The sequence below is a fragment of the Dryobates pubescens genome, chromosome 21 (assembly GCF_014839835.1).
Source record: "Dryobates pubescens isolate bDryPub1 chromosome 21, bDryPub1.pri, whole genome shotgun sequence".
Taxonomy (NCBI): domain Eukaryota; kingdom Metazoa; phylum Chordata; class Aves; order Piciformes; family Picidae; genus Dryobates; species Dryobates pubescens.
The window spans coordinates 21,363,467-21,386,292 of NC_071632.1; the positions used below are offsets into that span (position 1 = coordinate 21,363,467).

The 22,826-nt window shown below is 45.4% G+C and overlaps 1 protein-coding gene across 1 annotated transcript in view; it reads left to right on the top strand.

Moving 5' to 3' along the window:
• ARHGAP21 (Rho GTPase activating protein 21) overlaps positions 1 to 22,826 on the top strand; it is a 66,090-nt gene that overhangs the window by 40,713 nt on the left and 2,551 nt on the right. Inside the window, exons 9-24 of the mRNA XM_054171418.1 lie at positions 9,041 to 9,199; positions 9,738 to 9,840; positions 9,931 to 9,967; positions 10,401 to 10,526; positions 11,385 to 11,669; positions 12,665 to 12,729; positions 12,812 to 12,960; positions 14,772 to 14,914; positions 15,010 to 15,165; positions 15,271 to 15,349; positions 16,819 to 16,892; positions 16,982 to 17,071; positions 19,388 to 19,513; positions 19,718 to 19,759; positions 20,084 to 20,189; positions 21,982 to 22,013. Coding sequence (XP_054027393.1) covers positions 9,041 to 9,199; positions 9,738 to 9,840; positions 9,931 to 9,967; positions 10,401 to 10,526; positions 11,385 to 11,669; positions 12,665 to 12,729; positions 12,812 to 12,960; positions 14,772 to 14,914; positions 15,010 to 15,165; positions 15,271 to 15,349; positions 16,819 to 16,892; positions 16,982 to 17,071; positions 19,388 to 19,513; positions 19,718 to 19,759; positions 20,084 to 20,189; positions 21,982 to 22,013 — 1,772 coding nt within the window. The remainder of the gene's footprint in view (positions 1 to 9,040; positions 9,200 to 9,737; positions 9,841 to 9,930; positions 9,968 to 10,400; positions 10,527 to 11,384; positions 11,670 to 12,664; positions 12,730 to 12,811; positions 12,961 to 14,771; positions 14,915 to 15,009; positions 15,166 to 15,270; positions 15,350 to 16,818; positions 16,893 to 16,981; positions 17,072 to 19,387; positions 19,514 to 19,717; positions 19,760 to 20,083; positions 20,190 to 21,981; positions 22,014 to 22,826) is intronic.

A 22,826-nucleotide genomic window follows, 5' to 3' on the forward strand; every position in this document is an offset into this window, starting at 1 on the left:
TACACCATCTCTTACCTTGGTTTTGACAGAGATTTGTCAGGAACTCATGCTCTTGTGGCTTGCTTCCAGATTTTAGAGAGATGTGATGATCAAAGCAGCCTTAAGCATGGCAATTGTACATTTGGGTAGCAGCTGAGCAGGTCAGAGGAAGCCAGGCTGTAACTCTCCTTTGCAGGCTCTTGGCATAGCACCACCTGGGATTGTGTGAATTCTTATGGGATCCTTGGCCTCCTGGATTGAAAGCTCCTCTATACTCCAGAGAGATTAAAAGTGGTACAGGTTGAGTGTGGGCATGGGCTGAGCCAACACAGTACTTGTGGCCATCTTCCTAGCAAGAAATTCTTCTGCCAGTGCAGGTGCTGTGGGAAATTTCCACCACAGCTCCAGCACCTTGAAGATGAAGTAACCCTCCCTGAACAGGAAGGGCACCAAATGCCATTAAGAGTGGGCATCTTCTGAAGTTAGAATGAATATGCATGATTCTAACTTCCTTTGTTCCACTATCATTATGCCTAATTACAGCTTCACTTCTTAAAAGCCTTGCTTAATCAGGCAGATAAAACCCTATAGATCTGCTGGGCAACCCAGTTAAGGGCTGTTTAACTCTTCTGAAGGAAAATCACTCAGATTCTTGGATTTTCAGCTTTTGGTTGGGATTTTTGTTCTTTTTTCCTTCTGATTGAGAAGGCTGCTTAATAAAGACCTCCCTTGCTGCTGCCAGCCTCCCTTCATCCCCCACGGTTACACTAAGGTAGGTTTTTGTGGTAGTAGGTCTTAATAGATGTGGTTCATCTCATGAATTCACTTACTGAAGTTATTTGCACACCAGGCCTTTGGAGCAGTGTGAAAATGTCAGTTTGGGGAAAACAAAATCTTCCCAGGTTCCATAGTATTGCTCTTTTAAGTACTGTATGGTGTGTTTGTAGTCACTTGTTGCTCATTGAAGTAGTAGATATGGCCAAGCCATGGCAGAAGCTCAGCCAGGTAGAGTTCGCTTCTGCAGCAGTATTTCATGACTAGCCTGCTCTTGGGAATGGTACAGCCTGGGGGTGATTTTATCTCTTTGAGTAGCACAGTGCCTCACAGCACAGACAGAAACCCGAGCAGAGATCTTGCAGGTGTTATGGGGGGTTGCTGCATTTTGACATCAGTCCTCTCACAGAAAGCTGCTCTGAAGCAGGGACTTGAAATTTGGGGTCGTATTTGATAATAGAAATGAGAGATCTGTTTAGAGCAAACCTGGCATGCAGATGTAGTATCTTTTATAGGAGAAACTGGCAAAATAGGCAGGATGCCATGTGTTTAAACTCTTCTTCCAGGTAAGCAAATGTTCCTGGGGGCTGAGGAAGCTGCTGAGTCTACAGGAAAATATACCCTGGCACTGCAGCCTTCAGTCCTTCCATGTGCTGCTGAGTGCAGGGTCTTGTGGTTAGCTTGGAAAGCTGCTGTTTCTGTTTCAGATCCAAGGAAAGGCTCTCTGCTTGAAAGGTTCTCTGTTGCTTTAAACTACATCTGTCAGCAGCATGAAAGGTTATGCCAGAAATGGCCTCATCTGCTCTCTAGTACAAATTGCCTTGCCTCTGTCAGTGGCTGTTAGCCATTGTGCTGTTTCATGGATGGGGTTTTGTCGTGCAGTTTGCACACAATGTCTCTATCAGAGAGCAGCAAATGATAGATTCCTGCCCTCTTGGCTCATTTGGGACATATTCACCTGCATCAGGATGGAAACCAGAGCCCTACTTAACTTTCTGTAACTGCTCAGGAGAGGTTGATCCAGAATGTAGTTACTTGAATCCATTTCTTAGCCATAGATGCCTGGTGTGCACATCTGAGATTTGCAGCTGGCTATGAACTATTTGTTTTACCTTCTTGCACCACCTCCCAAATGGAGTTGAATGAAGCTATCTGTGAGAGTGGGATGGACAAAGTGCTTCAGTGCTTACCCTGGCTGCAGCACCTCCAGCTGCCAGTGCAGTGTGGTGCTTTGCCCAGTACTACCAGGTGAATGTTGTTTGCAACCACAGAGCGGAGGGTTGCATGTAAATTAATATAGTTAAAAATACTTAGCTCAAATAAACATCATCTGGAAGTTTCAGTATGTTTTCCAAATCAAACAGGTCTATACTCATCCAATTCAAGAGCTGCTCTTTGAGGCCTGCAGTAGCAGCAGACAAGACCAAGACTTTTCCTCGGAGGTGTGATCCCGTTCTGGGAAAGATCTGGTACAGCTCTACCCTAGAAACATTTTTAGGTCACTTCATTCTCCTGTTAATTTGTGAATAAATGAGAGAAAATAAGCCAGATAAAAATGTTTGACCACACTTCAGTAATGCCAAAGTGTTGTAAAAATGAGGTGAGTGTCCTCTGTCTGGCCAGAGCTGCTACCGCAGGAAGGTGAGAGAACAGGACAAGGTGTGCTGATACACAGTGCTGGTGCTTGAGGGTCTCCAACCACTGGCACTGTACAACGTCTCTCAGCCAAAGGGTAACTGGCAGGGCTCCACACACTTCTCCATCCTCCTCTGTACTACAGGAAGATTTTGCAGTCCAGTACTCTGTGTTGATTTAAATAAAGATTGGAAAGCAGATTCACAGCTTTCACCACATGGTATTTGTGCTTTTTGTGGGGGGCTATAACTTGTCTCCTGCTGGCTGAATTTCTGATAGAGGTGTTTGAAGAGCGACCAGCAGGCTGCTGATCTTGATTCACTTTCAAGCCTCTCATGGTTTGATCTCTCTGTTGCTTTTATCCTTAGTGCAGAGAAACCCCCGTGGGGATTTCTGTGCTGGTTATCAGGCAGGCTCTGCTTTTCACCTGCTTTAAGAGATATCTTCTGCCAATTTTCAAACCCAAGGTTTTGTTAGCATTTTTCAAACTGTGCTTCAGTAGCTATTGTTCTACAGAGCTCTGTCATAATGAAAATGTTTGGGTACTTGTTGATAAACAGGAAGATAAATGTAGCTGGATTGTAGTGAATTGGAGAATCATAGACTGAGAGCCCTGGGGCTCTTTAGTCTGGAGAAGAGAAGGCTGAGAGGGATCTGATCTGTGTCAGTAGTAGTAGCTCAGGGGTGGCTGTCAGGATGAAGGTGCCAGGCTCTTTTGGGTGCCTTCCTGGGTGACCTGCCCTGGGTGACCCTGCTTTGGCAGGGGGGTTGGACTTGATTTGTAGAAGTCCCTTCCAACCCCTAACACTCTGTGATTCTATGAATGTACTTGTTCTGGTTTCTGCTCAAGAGAGAAGCATCAGGCAGGGAGAAATTAAAGCACTCACGGCTTGTGACCCCAACCTTAAAGGCGAGTGATAGTTGATTAGAGATGGTTGATGGGCATGTTTTAAGTAAACTGTAATTGTAGCAACACCTGTTAGTAATTAAGCTAAAGGTGAAAGTCTTCAACCCTTGTGGTAATTGTGTTTGTGCTTTTCTGCAAGTTACTGCCTGGCTATTCCAAGCTGTGAAAATACAAATGTAAGTGCAGGAGGAATGAGAGCTGACAGATGTTCATTTTGGAGGGACTCTTGCTTCCATTATTTTAGCAATAGCATTGGCACTGCTTTTAGCATGTCATCAGTGTTTCTGAGAGAGGCATCAGCCTTCTATTTGTCTTCTTTCAGGATTTCACAGTGTCCTGCCAAATCACTATTGCTCCAGGCTGAAATTTTCATCTTTCTTATCCAAAGAAATATTTTTCAATCATTGTGGTATCCTGAGATACAGCAGCCAAAACACAGAGCTACAGATCCATGGTTTATGTGCTTCTGTGACTCCAGAATCCTTTTTTGAATTAAACCATAATACTGGAAGTCAATAATTCAGAACATCTAGAGGAGTTTGCAGTGAGCAGAAGCCTCACATTGGTTTGGTTAATAGGTAATAGAAAGAAGTGAGTCCAGCAGGTTGAGAGAGGTGATTCTGGCACTTTGCTCTGGTGAGACCTCACCTTGAATAGTATGTAGCTCTGGGGCCCCCAGCAAAAGAGAGACATGGACCTGCTGGAGTGGGTCCAGAGGAGGCCACCAAGATGGACCTCTCCTATGAAGAGAGGCTGAGAGAGCTGGGGCTGTTGAGCCTAGAGAAGGAAAGGCTCTGGGCGAGACCTTGGAGCAGCATTTCAGTATCTGAAGGGGACCTACAGGAAGGCTGGGGAGGGACTGTTCAGAAGGGCTTGGAGGGAGAGAGAGGATAAGGGGCAATGGTTTGAACCTGGAGCAGGGTAGATCTAGGTTGGGCATCAGGAGGAAGTTCTGCACAATGAGAGTGGTGAAATACTGGAACAGGCCACCCAGGGATGTGGTTGAGGCTCCATCCATTTGGACATTCAAGGTCAGACTCGATGTGGCCCTGGGCAGCCTGCTGTAGTTGGTGTCCCTGCTGACTGCAGAGGGGTTGGACAAGATGGGTCCCTTCCAACCCAATGCAATCTGTGAATATTTTCAAAGCACAAATCCTCCTTAGTATATCATTATAACTTAAAGTAATTGCAGGTAATAAAGGAATGCTGTCTTGGCCAAAAAATGCAGTGGGAATTGAGGATCTGATTTGCTTTGTTTTGCTGGGGTAATATTGTGAACTGGAACCTTTAGAACTGCTTTGTATTTGTAGGGAAAGATAGCTTCACATTTGCTTTAAGGCTGAAGTAAACCCCACAGTCAGAGATGAGGTTTTCAGAGTGGCCTCCTGTGAAGAATCACCTTGCAAAGCCTTTTTCTGTTTGTGTGCAACTCAACTGTTATTTAGGTGAGCACCTTAGCAGAGGGCTGGATTTGATGATTCAGGAGGCTTGTTCCAGTGCTGGGTTTCTGTGGCTTACAGAAATGACTGTGCCCAGCATGCAGACATGTTCCCATTCGATTCCCTTGGCCACGGGAGGATAATTACGTAAAGTAGATATATGAAGAAGTTCTTTGTGGAGACAATGGAGGCTGTCAGGGCTGCAGGCACTTAAAAACTAACTGACAGAAAAAGGCTTTTCAGAGGCCCTGTTTTGAAAAAGGAGGTAGCCAGTCATGCTGAATCCAGGCAGTAGTGGCTCTTCTTTCCAGATCATGTGCTGCAGGCTGGCAAGTCTCTGCAATTATTGGAGCTTTTGCCCATGGTTGAAGGGGAATAGATTATAGGTTGGAGTCCCAAGATGCAGCAGCTTGCATTTCAAGATGTGTAACACAAAGTCACTGCTGTGGGGTGCTTGTTAGTCATTTCAGCTCTCTTGTGTGATAGCAGAGTCAGTTCCATAGAGCTTATTCTTGATGGAATAAACAATGTTTAGTTTATTGGTTGTTTCTGCTCTCTTGTGTGGAAGCAAGAGTGAGCTTATCTTGGGTGGAATAATTCATGTTTAGTTTGGTTCGTTGTGCTGCTCTCTGGGAGAGCAGGGGCAGTTCCATGTAGTTGAGTATTGATTTGAACAATTGATCTTTATTGGCTGTCTGCTCTTTTGTGTGATAGCAGGATTGGTTCCATATAATTTGTTACTGATTTGAACAGCGTAGTGGTCAGTTCTGCCCTTGTCTCTGCACAGCTCAAGTGGTATACATGGGATTTTATTTGATTTTTTTTTTCTTCCTGGCAGGCTTTTAAGAACAATGCTCTGGATTAGTATGTTTGTGTTTGCCTTCAATTCAGCCTCTTTCCAGGTTCCTTGGAGATGAAGAGCCTCTGAGATGGAAGTGGGGGGTTGGTTGGTTGTTTAACTTCCTCGCATGTGTGTGGATGAGGATCCTCCTGTTCCTCCAGTATCTTGTCAACCCTCTCTCCTTTCTTCTTGCATTCTTCTCACTGATGCCTCTTCCCTTGTGACTGCTGCCCCCTGCTCTGCTTCTGTCTCTGTCTCAGTAGACTTTGCTGACCCCCTCCTGTCCTGCCAGCTGCCAGGATGAAGGAAGGGAGAACATCTCCATGTGGCTGTACCAGAAGGGAAGTGCTGCCTGTGGCAAGGTGGAACAGGTTTCCCAGAGAGGTTGGGGGTGTTCAAGGCCAGGTTGGGTGAGGCCTTGAGTCAACCTGGTCTAGTGGAAGGTGTCTCACCCCACGGCAGAAGGGTTGGAACTAGACCTTTAAGGTCCCTTCCAACCCAGACCATTCTGTGATAATGTTTTTAATGACTCCTACAGGCTGTTGCTTTGGAGACAGAGTAGGCTGAGTTCTGCAGAAGGCTGAGTTTCTTAGAGCAGTCGTTGAGACAGTTCCAAATCTGAGAGTAACCATAACTGCATTAAATCCTACAGGGACCTCTTTCAACACACACCTCACCCGAGAGTTGAATATGGCTTTCAGGAAGCCCATGACATTGAAGGGCTGTTACCCTCTTCAATGCATGCAGCTTGGGAAGTTTTATGTGAGTGATTTGTGTGTCCAGGAGGGCATGCTGGAACAAATTGCCCAGGGAGGTAGTTGAGGCTGGAGATACTCAAGGTGAGGCTGGACAGGGCTCTGGGCAACCTGATGTCCCTGCTGACTGCAGAGGGGTTGGACTGGATGACCTTTGGAGGTCCCTTCCAACCCAGACTATTCCATGATTCTATGCTGTCTCAGCAATCTTCATGTGCAGAGCAATTTGAAGCTTGTTATTGAAGTGTGTAACTCCACAGCTCTTGCATGTTTATTAGTGGAATGTTCAAATGAGATAATAAATAGTCTTTGATGAAGTCATTCCCCCCTAGCTGGCACTTCCTGGGCGAATGCCCTGAGCAAAACCTGGTCTGAATTAAATGCTATAAACAAAGACATTAACTATTACATGAATCATAGTAATGTCATTTTGCATCAGTGTAGTAGGGTCTGATGCAGATCCCTGGTTGTTGTTTAGTGCTTTTTTGGTGTTCATTCCTTTGAATCCTTGGGAAACTGGTTAATACCTGTTCCTTCATTCCTCATCCACAGAGGCAGTGTAGTACATCCTCTCTGTCACCCTTTGTCCCCCATCGAATTTTGACTTGTGAAATCTCTCATTCAGTCTCTGAGCCACTCAGGGCAAATTTGTTGTTCCAGAGAGAAAGCCCAGCACTGAATGAGGCAGTCACTCCTGTGGTGTAGATCATGATCACTTCATGTCACATAAAAGCTTGCCATTAGCTGACCTTCACCCTCTTAGGGACTTTTCCCTCCTGTTTCGGTGTCATTGTGCCATTTCCTTAAAGCTTGCCTGTTTCTAAAGCCAATGGTGATTCATCTGGGGCCCAGATCCACTGCAAAGTACTAATTTGAATAATTGTTGTTAATTTCAGGGTCTTAGAAACTGGATTTCCTCAGCTGTATTTAAGTGCTGTGGGAACCTGTGTAGTGTTGCCTAACACTTCTCTATTCACAGCTTGCACAGATTTGTTTCAAGCACCAGTGTTGGTGTAACGTTTGGAAGCAGAAACTGTGACATTTGGAGATCGGTCTGTAATAGCAGTAACTTAAAAGCTGAGCACTTGCAGCTTGTATGCCATAAACTCCTTGTACAGCAAGGGCTTGTATTCCTTAGTCCATGTTACCGTCCTTGTCTCAGGGTTTGCTGCAGGGAAGCTGAGCAAAGGAGAACGGGCAATAGAACAGCGAGCTGCTGTAGCTTGGAACTGGGAGTGTACCTGAGGTGGTTCCTGTCTCCTAGACGCTGGAGAGATCTGTCAGTGCTTCTCCTACAGGCAAACCTTAGAACTACAGAATTGTTTTGGTTGGAAAAGACCTTTGAGAGTCCAGCCACTGGCCTAACCCAGCCGTGGCCATGTGCCCTGAAAGTGCCGTGTCTGCACCTTTTAACAGCTCCAGGGACAGGGAGTCCACCACCTCCTTAGGCAGCCTGTTCCAGTGCCTGACCAACCTCTTTCAAACCTCAGGCTTTTTTTTAGGCTGTAGTATCACAGATTTGCTGCAAGAGGTTTTGTTTTGCCTTTTTGTTGTTCCTAGTTTGCAGCTAGGTGGAGGTTTTTGTGTGATGGTTCAACATAACCTCAGGAATTATGATCTTTTCCATGACAAACAATGTAAAGGGTTTTTATTGCCTGAGCTTCCTGTACTCTAATTGTTTATTGCCTTGTTTCCCATGTACATTGCCCAATTTTGATGGTGCAAGTGCTGCCCTAACAGAACTGTTGGTGACTGCAGGGACAGCACAATGCAGCGCATGCAGTTGTGTTGGCACAAAGCAAAGAATAAACCTCTGTCTGTGAGTGTTCATTGCTTTCAATGGGCTTTTCAGTGGCTCTGCATATTACAATTCCTAGCACCTAGCATACATTCATATGCATTGCAGCAGCACAGCGCAGCCCTGCTCGGCATTTCATGGGGCAGTTTTTTTCCCCTCCATCCCTTCTTCTATCAGAGCACGAAGCAGGATCACGTTTTCTGGTCCCAGTGATGTGCTGTAGAAGAGGTTCCAGCTCCTTGCTCAGGATGCCTGAAAGTGTATCTTTTGACTTCTTCCATCTTGTAAGAAACACGTTCAGTCCTAGAAATACTTGAAGCCTTTTGGACCCTCTCGCGATGACCCTTGTGACCGTTGAGTCTGTGAGGTGCTGGGCGTGTATGGCATGCGATCCTTTGTATGAGCAATTAGGGGAAGAGCTAATTGGTATGTAGTGGTGCCATCCCTTGAAAACAGCTTTGTTTGGAGGGGGTGGGGGGAGGTTGGTTCTTTGGATGTGGGATATCTGCTTAAATGCTCCTTTCTTTGCTTGGAACTTGGCTTTCTCATTTAAATGCCTGTATTTTGCTGCAGGAAGTTGTGCTTGCCTTTCTTGAAGCTTAGACTTCCTGATGGAGTAAGGGTGTGCTTCACTTGGGCACACAAACAGAAGCAGTCTAGTTGAAAACAACATTACATGAGCTGAGCAAATAATCCCTGTTTCATCTGCTCACAGCAAACTCTGTAATTGGGTTTGATGTTCTTTGCCCCCATCTCTGGAGGACAGTTAACATCCCTATGAAATCAGACTCCTGTCTCGCAGAACACCTTTGATAGTGTGACCTACTTGGACCCTACTTCACGTTTAGTATGTGCTGATGCCGACCGTGAGCAGTTCCGTCCCTATTTCATCTGTGCCCTTGCCTCTCGCAGATGAACCGACCAGTCCTAGCATCGACCATGATATTGCACACATTCCTGCTTCTGCTGTCATTTCTGCATCTGCTTCCCAAGCACCGGCTATAGCAACTGTTCCTCCCAGCCCCACCTCTCCAGTCCCTTTAATTCGGCGACAGCTGTCACACGATCATGGTGAGTGTTCCCTTCTTTTTCTCTTTTCCCCTCTCCTTTTACACTTTGGAGAGTAAGAGTGAAAGTTACTTGCCTTATGAGGGGAGGCTGAGAGCCCTGGGGCTGGTCAGTCTGGAGAGGAGAAGACAGAGGGGATCTGATCAGTGTCTGTTAAGTATCTGAGGGCTGGGAGTCAGGAAGGCAGGGACAGGGACAGCCTCTCCTCATTTGTGCTCTGTGATAGGACAAGGGGCAATGGATGGAAACTACAGCACAGGAGGTTCCACCTCCACGTGAGGAAGAACTTCTTTACTATAAGGGTCACAGAGCACTGGAACAGGCTGCCCAGAGAGGTTTCTCTGGAGCCTTTCCAGCCCTGTCTGGATGTGTTCCTGTGTGACCTGTGCTGGATTCTATGGTCCTGGTCTGGCAGGGAGGTTGGACTCCATGATCCCCAGCGGTCCCTTCCAACCCCTAACATCCTGTGATCATGAGCTCTTTATTTCTTGAAATAAAATGCAGGCTCTTAGATACTCAGACCCCCTCTGTCTGTCTGTAGAGTCCATGCGGCCCAGCGTGCTGGACAGCCAGCCTGCTGCAAAGACTGAGAGATCCAAGTCGTATGATGAAGGACTGGATGACTACAGAGAAGAGGGAAAATCGTGAGTTCGTCCCCCAGAACCCAGTCAAATTGAGATCTGTTTTTAACAGTGTATAAAATCTCATTTTGACATTTGTTTTTCTCTCTGCAGAGCCATTAAGCATGTGTCTAGTTTAAAGGGGATTAAGGTAGGTAAAAAATAAACACCAGGTCTGAAGAATTACACATAGTGCTGTGCCCAGCTGCAGAGCTGCACAGCTCCCATCACAAAAAGTGATGTCTGAAATGCAGAGTGAAGTTTGTAGAGATTGCTGCTCATCAGATTGTCCCTGCTGGGTGCATCATACAGGCATGGCCTCTTTTCTTGCTCTTCATCTTCCTCAGCCACTGTCAGTAAAGTATATCTATGATGTGCGTTTGTAGAATCTTCCTAAGGAGAGCCTCAGACTCCTGCAGTTCCTCAGAGTATTCTCGGGGTGTGTGAGGTCACTGCTGTATGGAAACCTCACCAGGAGGACCCTTGATGGGGCAGTTTGAAATTGACAAACACCTTGAACGCTGGGATTGTGAAGAAATGATTTAGAATAAACGCTGTGAGGCTCTCTGTGATGCTTTGTTTAGGTCCCGGACAGCCAGAAATCTTCAGAAGACTCTGGCTCCCGAAAAGATTCTTCTTCAGAGGTCTTTGGTGATGCCTCCAAGGAGGGCTGGCTGCATTTTCGCCAGCTGGTTACGGACAAAGGAAAGGTACCTGTCACCTGCCGTGTTCCAGCCCAGCACAGATTTTAGGCTGGTGAAATCTGGGAATCTTGGAGCTTTCCTCTTTTGCTTTGTTAATTCATTTTGGGGGGATATAAGCATCAGTAAGACTGACAGCATTTTAGACCTGTTGGAATGCTAACATCAGTGAATTCCTTGGTATCTTTTGCAGAAGGCTTTCTGAACTCTCTTAATTTGACATTTCAAACCATCTGTGAAGTGAACTAGTTTCTAATGATTGTTTAAGTAGGAAGAATCAGTCTCTTGATAATTGTAATTAGTGGTCCTTTTCCCCCCTCTTTGCTAATAATGCAGAAAGCTGTAGGTTTTGAGACTGTTGTGGAGCTGAGTTCAAATTAACCTTCTGCACAAGTATAAACACTTAGGGAAAACTGGGAGTCTGGAATTGCAGCCACGTGTAAACGTCAGTCTGATTTGAGTGGTGTTTAAAGGGTGTGAGCAAGAGACTGGCCAGTCATAGAATGGCTTGTGTTGGAAGGAGCATTAGAAGTCATCTAGTTCCACTCTCCTGCCACATGCAGGGACACCTAAGTACTTGATTCTTTTTTCACTAAGGTTGTATGAATACCTCTGTGAAGTTGTAGTCACATTCTGCTGCTTGCTGCTGTCATAGGTGAGCAGGCACTTAATGGGTGGTTGGGGTGGGCAATTCACTGCTGTAATGGAGAGCCCTTCCTGAAGCCCACTTTTGTGTAGTCTTTTCCCAGGGGCCTTTAAGGATGGTACAGATAGGTAGTTAGGCTTTCTTTCTGAAGCTTCTGGAGGTGGTTTTTGTGATCCAGAAAGATTTGCTGTAAGCTAACAGGTCGGTTGGTGTTCTTGCAGCGAGTGGGTGGCAGCATTCGGCCATGGAAGCAATTGTATGTTGTTCTTCGAGGTCATTCACTCTATTTGTACAAGGATAAAAAGGAACAAGTGACCTTGTCTGAAGAAGAACAACCTATAAGCATCAATGCTTGCTTGATAGACATCTCTTACTGTGAAACCAAGAGGAAGAACGTCTTTAGACTCACCACGTCGGACTGCGAGTATCTGTTTCAAGCTGAGGACAGAGATAACATGTTAGCGTGGATTAAAGCGATACAAGACAACAGCAACCTAAATGATGAGGTAATGCAGAAGCCATAGCTCCTGTCTTTTCATTAATAATGGATTGTATTTTCTTGTAATTAATACTGCAGCAAGAGATGATTTTGCAGTTAAAACAACAGACCAAAATGCATACGAGGGGCAGCAAAGAGAGTAAGGTGAAAGGCAAACTGCAAAGCTCCATTTATTTACTCAAAGCCTGGTACCACCAGAGCACAGACTTTTGGAATAAATGAATTCATGTTACTGCTGACTTGACTAATCTCTTAAAAGAGGAGGAGAATGGCAGGATTGAAAGAAGTGTGTTCTGTCTTCAGACCTCATTGCAGCGATGTGTGCAGTGTGGTGAATTCTGAGTAGTTGGGAAGTGAAGCTTTGAAGGATGCCTGTTTCGTGATTAAGTGTTTGTGTCCATGCAGGAAATGTTGATGCTGAATACAAAAGATAAACACACACTACTGTACATAACATACCAGTGTCAGTCCCAATATTGTCCTCAGTGGTTTTGCATTTCAGTGATGAGTAACAGAGGAATATTTTCATGTCTGGTCATGCACATCTGCTCAGGTTTGAGACAATTCTCCAAAGCAAAAGGGATCGACACACATCATTTCTCAGATGGATCCAAGCACATTGGAATTCCTGTCTGTTTCAGCTGTGTATGTAGCAGTGTGCACAGAGGACTGGATTTTTCAGAGTAGGCTGCATGTTCTCTGTTCAGATTTACTTTCAATTCAACAGGACTTAATCAGACTCTATTGCTTGGGGATGGGGGGAAGTCTAAGTAGCAGCATGGACTTTGTAATCACTGCAGTTTTCCTCAGGACTTTCAGAAGTTTTGTCCTTGCTGTTCTTAAGGGCTACCTGTTAGATACTGATTTATTATTCTTATTTTTAGCTGTACAGCAATGTTAACTTTTCTTAAGCAGTCTGTTGGCAGGAAGAGGTAATTTTAAGTATTCTGAAAGTAAGAAAATGTTTGTTGTATTTTCTGAGCGTCTCCATTCGTTCCACAGGACACTGGGGTCACTAGTAGAGACCTAATTAGTCGAAGGATTAAAGAATACAGTACAATGATGAGGTAGGTGAATTCTGTGCTGCCATTACTTTTTGTAGACTTCTTACCTAGCTGCTTTTTACTAAGGCAGTGTTTTTTGTTTCAGTTCTTCAAGCAGCAAAACAGAGCCATCTCCCAAAACACCTCGCCAGAGCCTAAGCATCAGGCAGACTCTGCTTGGAACTAAGGCAGAACAGCGGACTCAGAGCCCACATTCTCCCAAGGATGAGTCTGAAAGGAAGCTTCTCACTAAAGGTCTGTATGGGTTCTTTTCTTGGTGTCCTTACAGCTCCAGTGGGAGGGCACTGAGGTGCCATTCTCTGGATCTTCCAAGTCATGAATGTACAGATGCAAACCAAGGATTAACCAAGGGTTTTCATAAGCTGCAGCTATGGTCACTCATTTCATTTAGCTACTTCATTCAGATGTTGTCTTAGATTTCAAGTCTCGGATCCCTGAAGCTTTTTATTCCAGTCCTCTCTCAAGAGGGTATTAGGTTTGGTTTTTTCCTTTCCCTGCAGCTCTGTGTAATGTTAACAGTAGTAAAATACAAATGTTAAACTTCTTGTGACCTACGTTTTGCCAAGCTTTGGAAATAACTTTGAGTAATTGACACACACAGTATCACAGTATCACAGTAACTAAGGTTGGAAGAGACCCCAAGGATCACTTTCATCTCCAGATGATGTGGAAGTGACACAAGGTAAATTGGTTAAGAAAACAGAATTTTTCCACTGGAATGTTGAAGTAGGGAAGTGAAAACTATCAGCTTTTCCCAGAAGTAATGCCTGCTGAGTTCTGAAAAAGGTCCAATGACCAGGCACTGCAAACTTAAATCACTAAATGAAGTCCATCACATCATGTCACAACCTAATCTCTGATGTTTGTTGTCAGCCTGTTGTTGTAAGGACGTCATACACACATTCAGACCACTGTCTGAGCAATCACTTCTCATCAACCATCTCTTGAATTTAGGCTGTGAGACAATTCTGGTTTATCTCACAAAGAAATGTCCCTTGGCTCCTGCTATGCTGTGGATTATGTAACTGAATTGCAGGTGTGAAATGGCAAATCTGCTGCAAGAACATTGCCAGAAACCCTTGGCAAAGAGGACGTACTGCTGCATGAGCTGACTTGCAGTACAGGATGGCTGGGAATCCTCATTTGCTACCTAGAGTCATGGTATGGCTTAGGTTGGAAGGGACCTCAGAGATGATCTGTTCCAGCTTCCCTGCCATGGGCAGGGACACCTCTCAACTAGGCTCAGCTGATTAAGGCCTCATCCAGTCTGGCCTTGAACAACGGAGGCAGCCACAGCCCTCCTGGGCAGCCTATTCCAGAGTCTCACCACCCTTGTACTGAAGAACATCTCCCTAAGATCCAGCCTAACCCCGCTCTGTCTCAGCTTGAAACCATTCCCTCTTGTGCTATTGCTGCACACCCTTGTGAAAAGCCCCTCTCCAGTAGGATCCCATCACAAATTGTTTAGGAGAGGTCAACTCTAATGGAGCCCTTTATCTGATTTTTGGGTAGATAGTATTTAAGTGTTTGAGTCCTATTTGAAATATTTTAGAGTGCACAGGTCTGCACAGATGAGAGCATGGCTGTATGGTTTCATAGAGCTTTTGGGCAGCACTGTGATTCAACACAGCCTTAATCTTGTTTTATTAAATGTAGATTGTGGTGGGTTTAATATGATTTATGTACCTTTAGTCTTAAAATTATGACATTCCGCAGTACCATCCAGCTACTTGCTCTAAATTTAGGCTGTTAAGTATGTTAAGAGCCAAAGAAGGTTGTGAAGGTGTTGGGTAGAAGGTTGGACTTGGTGATCTGAGAGGTCTTTTCCAACCTTAATGTTTCCATGACTCTGTAAAGTATGTTTAAGACAGGTCAATGTTTAATGAGTCGCTGTGGGAGTCAGGGCTGCTGAAGGAGGTCACGGTGCAGCAGGTGTCGCTCAGTCTCTGCAGATCCAGTGCCTGTATCTACAGTAGTTTGTGTCACTTAAACGCTCCTGGTTTTCTTCTTTACTTCCTTGTTTGCCTTATGGTAACAACCAAAAGATGAGACAAGCCCCCCAAAAGACAAGGGAACGTGGAGAAAAGGCATCCCAAGCATCATGAGGAAGACATTTGAGAAGAAGCCATCTGCTGTAGGAACGTTTGGTGTCCGACTGGACGACTGCCCCCCGGCTCACACCAACAAGGTATGGCAGCACATTTGTTCCTCCTCTCCTGACTTTAAAAGAGTTTTTGTATTAATTCCTTCAAAATGTACATACAACTTCTCATTTTTCCTCAGTATATTCCCTTGATTGTTGATATCTGCTGCAAACTGGTTGAGGAAAGAGGCCTGGAGTACACAGGTATTTACAGAGTCCCCGGGAACAACGCTGCCATCTCGAGCATGCAGGAGGAGCTCAACAAGGGAATGACTGACATTGATGTCCAGGATGATGTAAGTCTTTGATCACATGAGTTCTGAGTTGAGCTCTCAAAAGCTTCTGCTTGTGTTGTGAATGTAGAAACAGAAAGCATGTCTGTGCTTTCCCTCCAACTGCAGAAATGGCGAGACCTGAATGTGATCAGCAGCCTGCTGAAATCCTTCTTCAGAAAGCTCCCAGAGCCCCTCTTTACCAATGGTGAGTTGCTGCTGCTGTGGTTTTTGTCTTTAGGAATTCCCATTGAACAGGTGTAAGGTGACTTGCAAGAAAATCCAGTGGAATCATCCTCACTCTGTGGTACATGTCCCCTTTCTTCACTGAAGAGCAGGGAGTCAGGGTGACCACAGTGCTGGAGAGTGAGACAGTTTCTCTTACGGTGCAGGAATTGCAAATCTCAAGAAAAAATGAGTAAAATTTGCAGTTTTACTTTGCAGTACTCTGTGAAAGTTGTGTTGTTTCCCTCCCCTACCCCCCATTACCCTCTCATATATTATTATATTAGTATCATAGAATCAGTCAGGGTTGGAAGGGAACACAAAGATAATCTAGTTCCAACCCCCCTGCCATGGGCAGGGACACCCCACTCTAGATCAGGCTGGCCAGAGCCTCATCCAGTCTGGTCTTGAACACCTCCAGGGACGGGGCCCCAACCACCTCCCTGGACAACCCATTCCAGGGCTTCCCCACTCTCACGGGGAAGAACTTCCTCCCCACCTCCAGCTTCATTCCATTCCCCCTAGTCCTATCACTACCTGAGATCCTGAGAAGTCCCTCCCCAGCCTTCTTGTAGCCCCCTTCAGATACTGGAGGGCCACAATTAGGTCTCCTCGGAGCCTTCTTATCTCCAGACTGAACAGCCCCAACTCCTTCAGTCTGTCCTCACAGGAGAGGTGCTCCAACCCTCTGCTCATCCTCCTGGCCCTTCTCTGGACAACTTCCAGCACCTCCATGTCCCTCTTGTAATAGGGGCTGCAGAACTGGACACAATACTCCAGGTGGGGTCTCCCCAGAGCTGAGCAGAGGGGTAGAATCACCTCCCTTGCCCTGCTGGCCACACTTCTCTTGCTGCAGCCCAGGCTCTGGTTGGATTTCTGGGCTGCAAGTGCACACTGAGAGCTCCTGTTGAGCTTCTCCTCCCCCAGCACCCCCGAGTCTCTCTCCTCAGGGCTGCTTTCCAGCCAGTCCCTGCCCAGCCTGGATTTGTGCCTGGGATTGCCTCGACCCAGAGGCAGGACCCTGCACTTGGTCCTGTTGAACCTCCTGAGGTTGGCTTGTGCCCACCTCTCCAGCCTGTCCAGGTCCCTCTGGATGGCATCCCTTCCCTCCAGCCTGTCTGCTGCACCACACAGGCTGTATTAAATACCCAGTAGGCTAATCTGGGGCCCCATTCCTGGAGGTGTTCAAGGTGAGGCTGGACAGGGCTCTGGGCATCCTGATCTAGTGGAGGATGTCCCTGCTGAGTGCAGAGGGGTTTGATTGGATGACCTTTGGAGGTCCCTTCCAACCCAACCCATTCTGTGATTCTAGTTTATGACTTTAAAATGTCTTCCATCTCTGTATATTCCCTGTGTTCATGAAGAGTGGGGAACTGTGAGGGGAGTGTGTGTGTATGTAATTTTTTATATGGAAAATACTCACCTGTGATGAATTTCTGCTTTCTTTCACAGACAAATATGCAGATTTTATAGATGCCAATAGAAAAGAAGATCCTGTTGAGCGGCTGAAAACACTGAAGAGGCTGGTAAGCTGCAGTCAGGTGTGGTGTTAGGTGCACTGCAACATTAGCATTAAATGTTCCACGTTCTGAATTGCCTTCTGGTTTTGTTTCAGATCCATGATTTACCTGAGCATCATTATGAGACTCTCAAGTTTCTTTCTGCACACCTGAAGACAGTAGCAGAGAACTCGGAGAAGAACAAGGTATCAGAAGGAGAAGTACAATGGCTTTTGGTTTGGCTTATTCATTAGCAGAGTCCTTGTGCAGGATTACTTCTGCTGGGATCAATAATTTATTTCTGCAGATAAAATTAAGGTTTTTGCTACGTTGAGAAGATTGTTTTTGTGTTAGACTAAGGACCTCCTGTCAAATATGCCTCTGTTCAGTGTGAATGCAGTTTATTCAGGCTGGGATTAATTCTTGTGGGAATAACTGCCTACATTTATCCCAAGTCTGTACATTTCATCTAAACAGCAATCAGAGCTTGCCAGGGCAGGGCACAGGTCTGGGACCTGAGTGAACCTGTTGGCAGAGGCTGTCCCTGTCCCTCCACCTGTGTGTGAAGCCTGGCTTCTGCATGCTTGAGTAATTCTTGAGACTAGGCCTTGCTGTAGTTACAGAATGACTAAGGTTGGAAGAGACCTCCAAGATCAAGTCCCACCTTGTACCCAACACCTCCATGACCACTAGACCATGTCCCAAAGTGCTGCCTCTACTTGAGTGTTCGATGTCCGCATAGAAAATGGGTGGAAGAAAGAAAATTGATGATGTGAGGGCTGACAGTTGATCACTCCAGGTTCTTAGTCCACCACTAGGAATAGCTTTTTGTCTTTTCCACGGGGTGAGGAAGAGTTGGTTTGTGAGAGATGCCCACAGTAAATGCAAGTCCTAGCATCCCCTTTGCTGAGCTCTCAGAAAGGGCTATTTGAATGCAGGGCTGTGCACAGCAGGAGTGTGCTTATGGCTGCTTACCTCAGGGTAGCTTTATCACTTGGCTACCCATGTGCAGGGTACAGGAAAAAAACTGATGTGAAATGATGCTGTAAAGAGGAACCTGCAACCAACCTGAAATCAAACAGTGCCTCAGTTCTGGTGAATGTGGTAGGTTACAAACCACAGCTACAAATAATACCTTCTACTTAAATAGGAGGAAAAAGGAGATGTGTGTACTGAAAAAATAGTAAACAAATTATAACTTTTAGTGGAATTAAGCTGACATTATAAGGAGCTGCTAGTAGATATCATGTTTAAGTGCAATGCCTAAAGCAAACTTGATCATTTTATGGGTTTGATGTGCTGTATAGATGTTGTTTAAATAATGTGAATGTTAAAGGATACATAAGGCTAGAGGAGTGAGGTGATGCTGTGACTTTTCAAAGGCCATAATTCAATTCAAATAGTGAGTATCAGGGACTTGTCATGTTTGCAACTTCCTTCTGCCTCCTATATGTTGTTACAATACTACATATTTCCATGTCACAACAGTAAACTAAGTCAGAAGTGAGCAAAAATAGAAGGTAAAATAGAGGGTAAGTATTCTGCTGCTAATTCTATGGAATTATTTGTCAGATGTAACATCAAAACTGAATTGAATGGGTGATTTGTGTTGTGACATGATTGCATAACTCTGAGTCTGTCTCGTGAATCCATGTGTTGGGTCTGGGATGTTGGTTGCTGCTGCCTCCTCCAAAGTAGATGCAAATTGAAAGAGCTCTTTGTCAGTAGACATAATACAGTATTGGATTGCCAGCTTATTTTTTTTGTCATGTAAACATTTTCAGGGAAAACAAAACAAAAACCCCACACCCAGGCAATTACCGAAGCCCTTTTAGTTTAAAATCTTAAACATCAGTGTAGCAAAACAAAACAAACAGTCTTTAAGGGAAGATGGGGAGAAAATAGCCAAAACAATTCCCCTGGAAGTGTAAAGAGTATATCTGAGTCCTTTTGGGTTTTGTGCTTGTGGAGCTTGCAGTGGGTTAAGGAAGGTTGAATGCTGAATTGTAGAAATTACAAAATCATAGAGCGGTTTGGGTTGGAAGGAACCTTAACAATCATCCAGTTCCAACCCCCTGCCGCGGGCAGGGACTCCTCCCACCAGCCCAGGCTGCTCAAGGCCTCATCCAGTCTGGCTTTGAACACCTCCAGGGAAGGGGCATCCTGTTCCAGTGTCTCACCATCCTCACTGTCAAGAATTTCTTCCTAATCTCCAGTCTCAAAGTCCCCTCTTCCAGCCTCAATCCATTCCCCCTCCTCCTGTCACTACAAGCCCTTGTGCAAAGTCCCTCCCCAGACGCATGGATGGATCCAAACGTTGGATGCGTTTATTGCAGCTGCATACAGGAGAGCTTTTAGTGTAGTGTAGCATCCTACCCGAGTCATCAGTGTGGTTTTAAACCCCTTGGTCCATATCTAAAGTGGCTCTCAGATACAGGAGCAGTGTGATACCCCTGCACCTAGCCCAGGGTACTGCATTTTCTCATTGTAAATGCGTTGTGTGGACATGTTTCATTTCTCAGATGGAACCAAGAAACCTGGCAATAGTCTTCGGTCCAACACTCGTGAGGACATCTGATGACAACATGACACACATGGTTACCCACATGCCAGACCAGTACAAAATTGTAGAAACACTCATCCAAAAAGTAAGTGGATGCTCTCCGTTCCCTGTGAAGTAAGGCTGCACCCAAAGCTGCTCTCTCCGTGGGTCACGTTGGGGCTGGTATTTATCCTTCACACTCCAGCATAGCTGCTTTTTGTTTCCAGTAGATGTCCGTGTTTGTTTCTTCCACATTTTAGGGGTTTTGTGTTTCCTGTGAGGTTTTCACCTTTTTTATTTTAAATTGTAGCATGACTGGTTTTTCACAGAAGATGATGCTGAAGAACCTCTTGTAAGTATTATGTCCTAAATATTTGTCTTCTAACTACTAGCTTAGCTTAGAACCTGCTTCTGCTGCCTCTAGAATGTTTGCATCACTGTATGGTTTGCTCTTCAGAAGCAGCTTTTTAGCTCTCCAGTCCTTACAGTAATGAATTAAAGAATAAATATAAAATAAGGCAAGCCATGCCTTTTGTTTAAAAGCCAGCTGGGAAAATAAGAAGGCATGAGGAAAGCCTCTCCTCAGGTGAATAATTTTGAGTTTTCTGAATGCTGTTAAATCATGATGAACTATTTGTGAAACGATGATGAAGAGCTCTTTGTTTATTAACTGTAGACAGCAGTTCAGGAGGAAAGCACAGTAGAATCTCAGCCAGTGCCAAACATAGATCATTTACTCACCAACATTGGAAGGACGGGAGTATCTCCTGGAGACGTATCAGGTAACTCTTGCCCCGACAGCCCCTAGGCTAGAACGACTCTTAATGACTCTCAATACTCTCTTAACTCACTGTGACTCTCTCTTCCTATCTTTTTTCCCCACTAATGAACTTGGTTTTCTCTTTTCCAAAAGATCATTAACACTTCTCAAAGACTTGAGCTGTTGGTAATCATGCATGACACAAAATTGGGGAAACTTTGTTGCCTACCGAGAATGTAGTGATGAAAAGCTGAGGCTTGCACGGAGTGTGTCATCTATTGCGCTCAGCGTGGTGAGGGGAAGCAGATAGCTGCTGTAAAGTGGTTCGTTGTGACGGCAGAAAGGTTCTTTTCGGAGGGGGTTTCATGTTAACCCTTCCCAGCGTTAGGAATGCAAAAAACTTGAGCTATGTTTTTCTCGTCGAGTGATGGACACTTTAATGCTGCAGTATGTCTATACTAAAGCTGATTTCCTTCTGTTTATAAATGCCATCCTCTTTTGTGGCTAAGGACAAGCATTGCAGGCTCTCTCTTGGTGACTTTTTTACCCCTCCTTTCACTCTACTACTGCACTAACCCAGCATGTTGTATCCCACGAATGTTACCCCTGCGTCTCCAGCTTCTGTTTCAGTTTTCCAAGGGTGGTTCAGCACTTACTGAAACAATCACTTTGTACTGATGTTGTGACAGGAGAAGTGGGAGGAGTCTATCACACGGTGATGTCATTAGTGGATTCTGTGATGTCACTGGTGGACAGCTGGAACTGTAGGAAGAAGGAGGACTGTTGCCCACACTGTAGCTGCCTTGTCTGCAGAAACCCCCGGTTCTTGTAAATGGAGAACAAACCAGTTGATCTGTGCTGTAAATTTTCATTTAAGAGTATTTTAAACAGATCAATGCTACTTTTTAAAAGTTTTTCTGCTGTTTCTTGTTATCTCTGAAGCAGACCCTGAGGAGAAATAGCATGGTATGGTCTACCAGTCTTTCTAGTCATAAAGCATTAGCCATGTGTCAAAAAGGGGTGTGGCAGGGGGCTCAGCTCTTTCTTCCTAGGGAGAAAGTCCCTACAGCTTGGAGCATCCAAGTGCCTGTTTGTCAGTCCCTGTGCTGGCCCCTTCCTACCCTCTTTGTAACTGTATAATCTTGGGTTTTGCCAGACAGTGCAAGTATGGTGTCCATTTTTCATTTCATGAGAGCGCTTGTTGTAGAAAGGGACAAAGCTGGAGCAGTGGCTGGAAGCCAGCCCGTTCCAAAATCAAACTTTACCTGCACGTAGGCAGAGGTGGAGAGGGATGGATGGTTGGGGTTTCCCCACAAAATACCAGTCAATTCCTTTAAAACCCTTGCAAAAAGACCAAGGACTCCACAAGCCACAATTTGTCCTGAGGGCACCAACAGTGCTAAGCCATTCGATTTTGCTTTGCGTCTCCTGCGCCTCAGGAGAGTACCCAGTACCATCCTGAACAGGTCTCTCAGCTGCGGGTTTGCAGGGGCTGTGTACTTAAAACATGGACTAAAGCTTAAGCCTTAGCATTTCTGTTTGTTTTATGTAGAAGAACAGGGCTCCTTTGCCATTCCTGTCATTGAGCTGGTTCTGCCTACAATTCACAGCATCCTTTCATGGCGGTGGCTTTCTGTGGTGCAGCTTGCATCTTTGTGAGCTCTGACTATTCACTCTGTTCTGGTTTTGATTTGCTTCACATTTTGTTCTGTGCTTGTCTTTGGCCATAAGTCCAGCATTGTCTGTAGCAACAAGGAGGAAAGACAACGCACAGGACTGAGCAGAATTGTCTTTTCTTTTTGATTTCTCCACAGATTCAGCCACTAGTGACTCAGCAAAATCTAAGGTAAATCATTTGGGGAAACGATGGAGCTACAGGCTTCTGAAATTGTTAGATGTTTGCTTGCTTTATTGTATCACCTATATGCAGATGGACCACAGAGCATGTTTTTAGTAAGTGGGGGTCACCAAGTAATTTTAGAGTGTTACATTGGAGAGGCTGCTTGCAGATAGCTGCATCTGCCAAAGCAGCCAGCTGCATACAAACAGCTTTGCTCCAGCTCTTGCAATTGTGAGTCCTTGCCTCCTTTTTGCATCTCACTGAGCAGAGAGAAATGCATTCAGTATGTTCCCTCTCACTGTTAGCATCCTGCTTACTCCCAGATAGGAATTGTGTTTCCCTGTTTTCATGGGGAGAAGCATAAGTAGGATATAGCCTTTACTTCATCAGAAGTAATAGTAGCTGCAACTCCTGTAGGAAGCCAAAGCTTTGGCTTCAAAGCTGCTGTTCAGAATCTCCTTAAGAAGTATTGCTGTCCTTGGGAGAGCAGCCTTAGTAGCCTTGGGGAGCAAGGCTGGAACGTGGGCAGCAGCCCAGTCCTCAGTAATGACTGACCTTTGGACAGCTCTTTCAGTCTTTCAGGCTGTGGTTCAGTAGCTGCTGGCCCTGGGCGTCTGTAGCAGTCAGTGATGTGGCTGCCCTCACTCAGCTGTGAGCACAGGGGTCAGCTTTCTGCTGCTGTGTGTCCTGGGCATCCCCACTGGAGCTGAGAACAGGACTGAATGCATCCACCTGGGTCATTGTTGAGATGCCAGCCCAGCTGCTTTCTGAGGACTGTCCCGCTGCTGGTTTATGCAATTCTAAAGATGGATCCTTTGA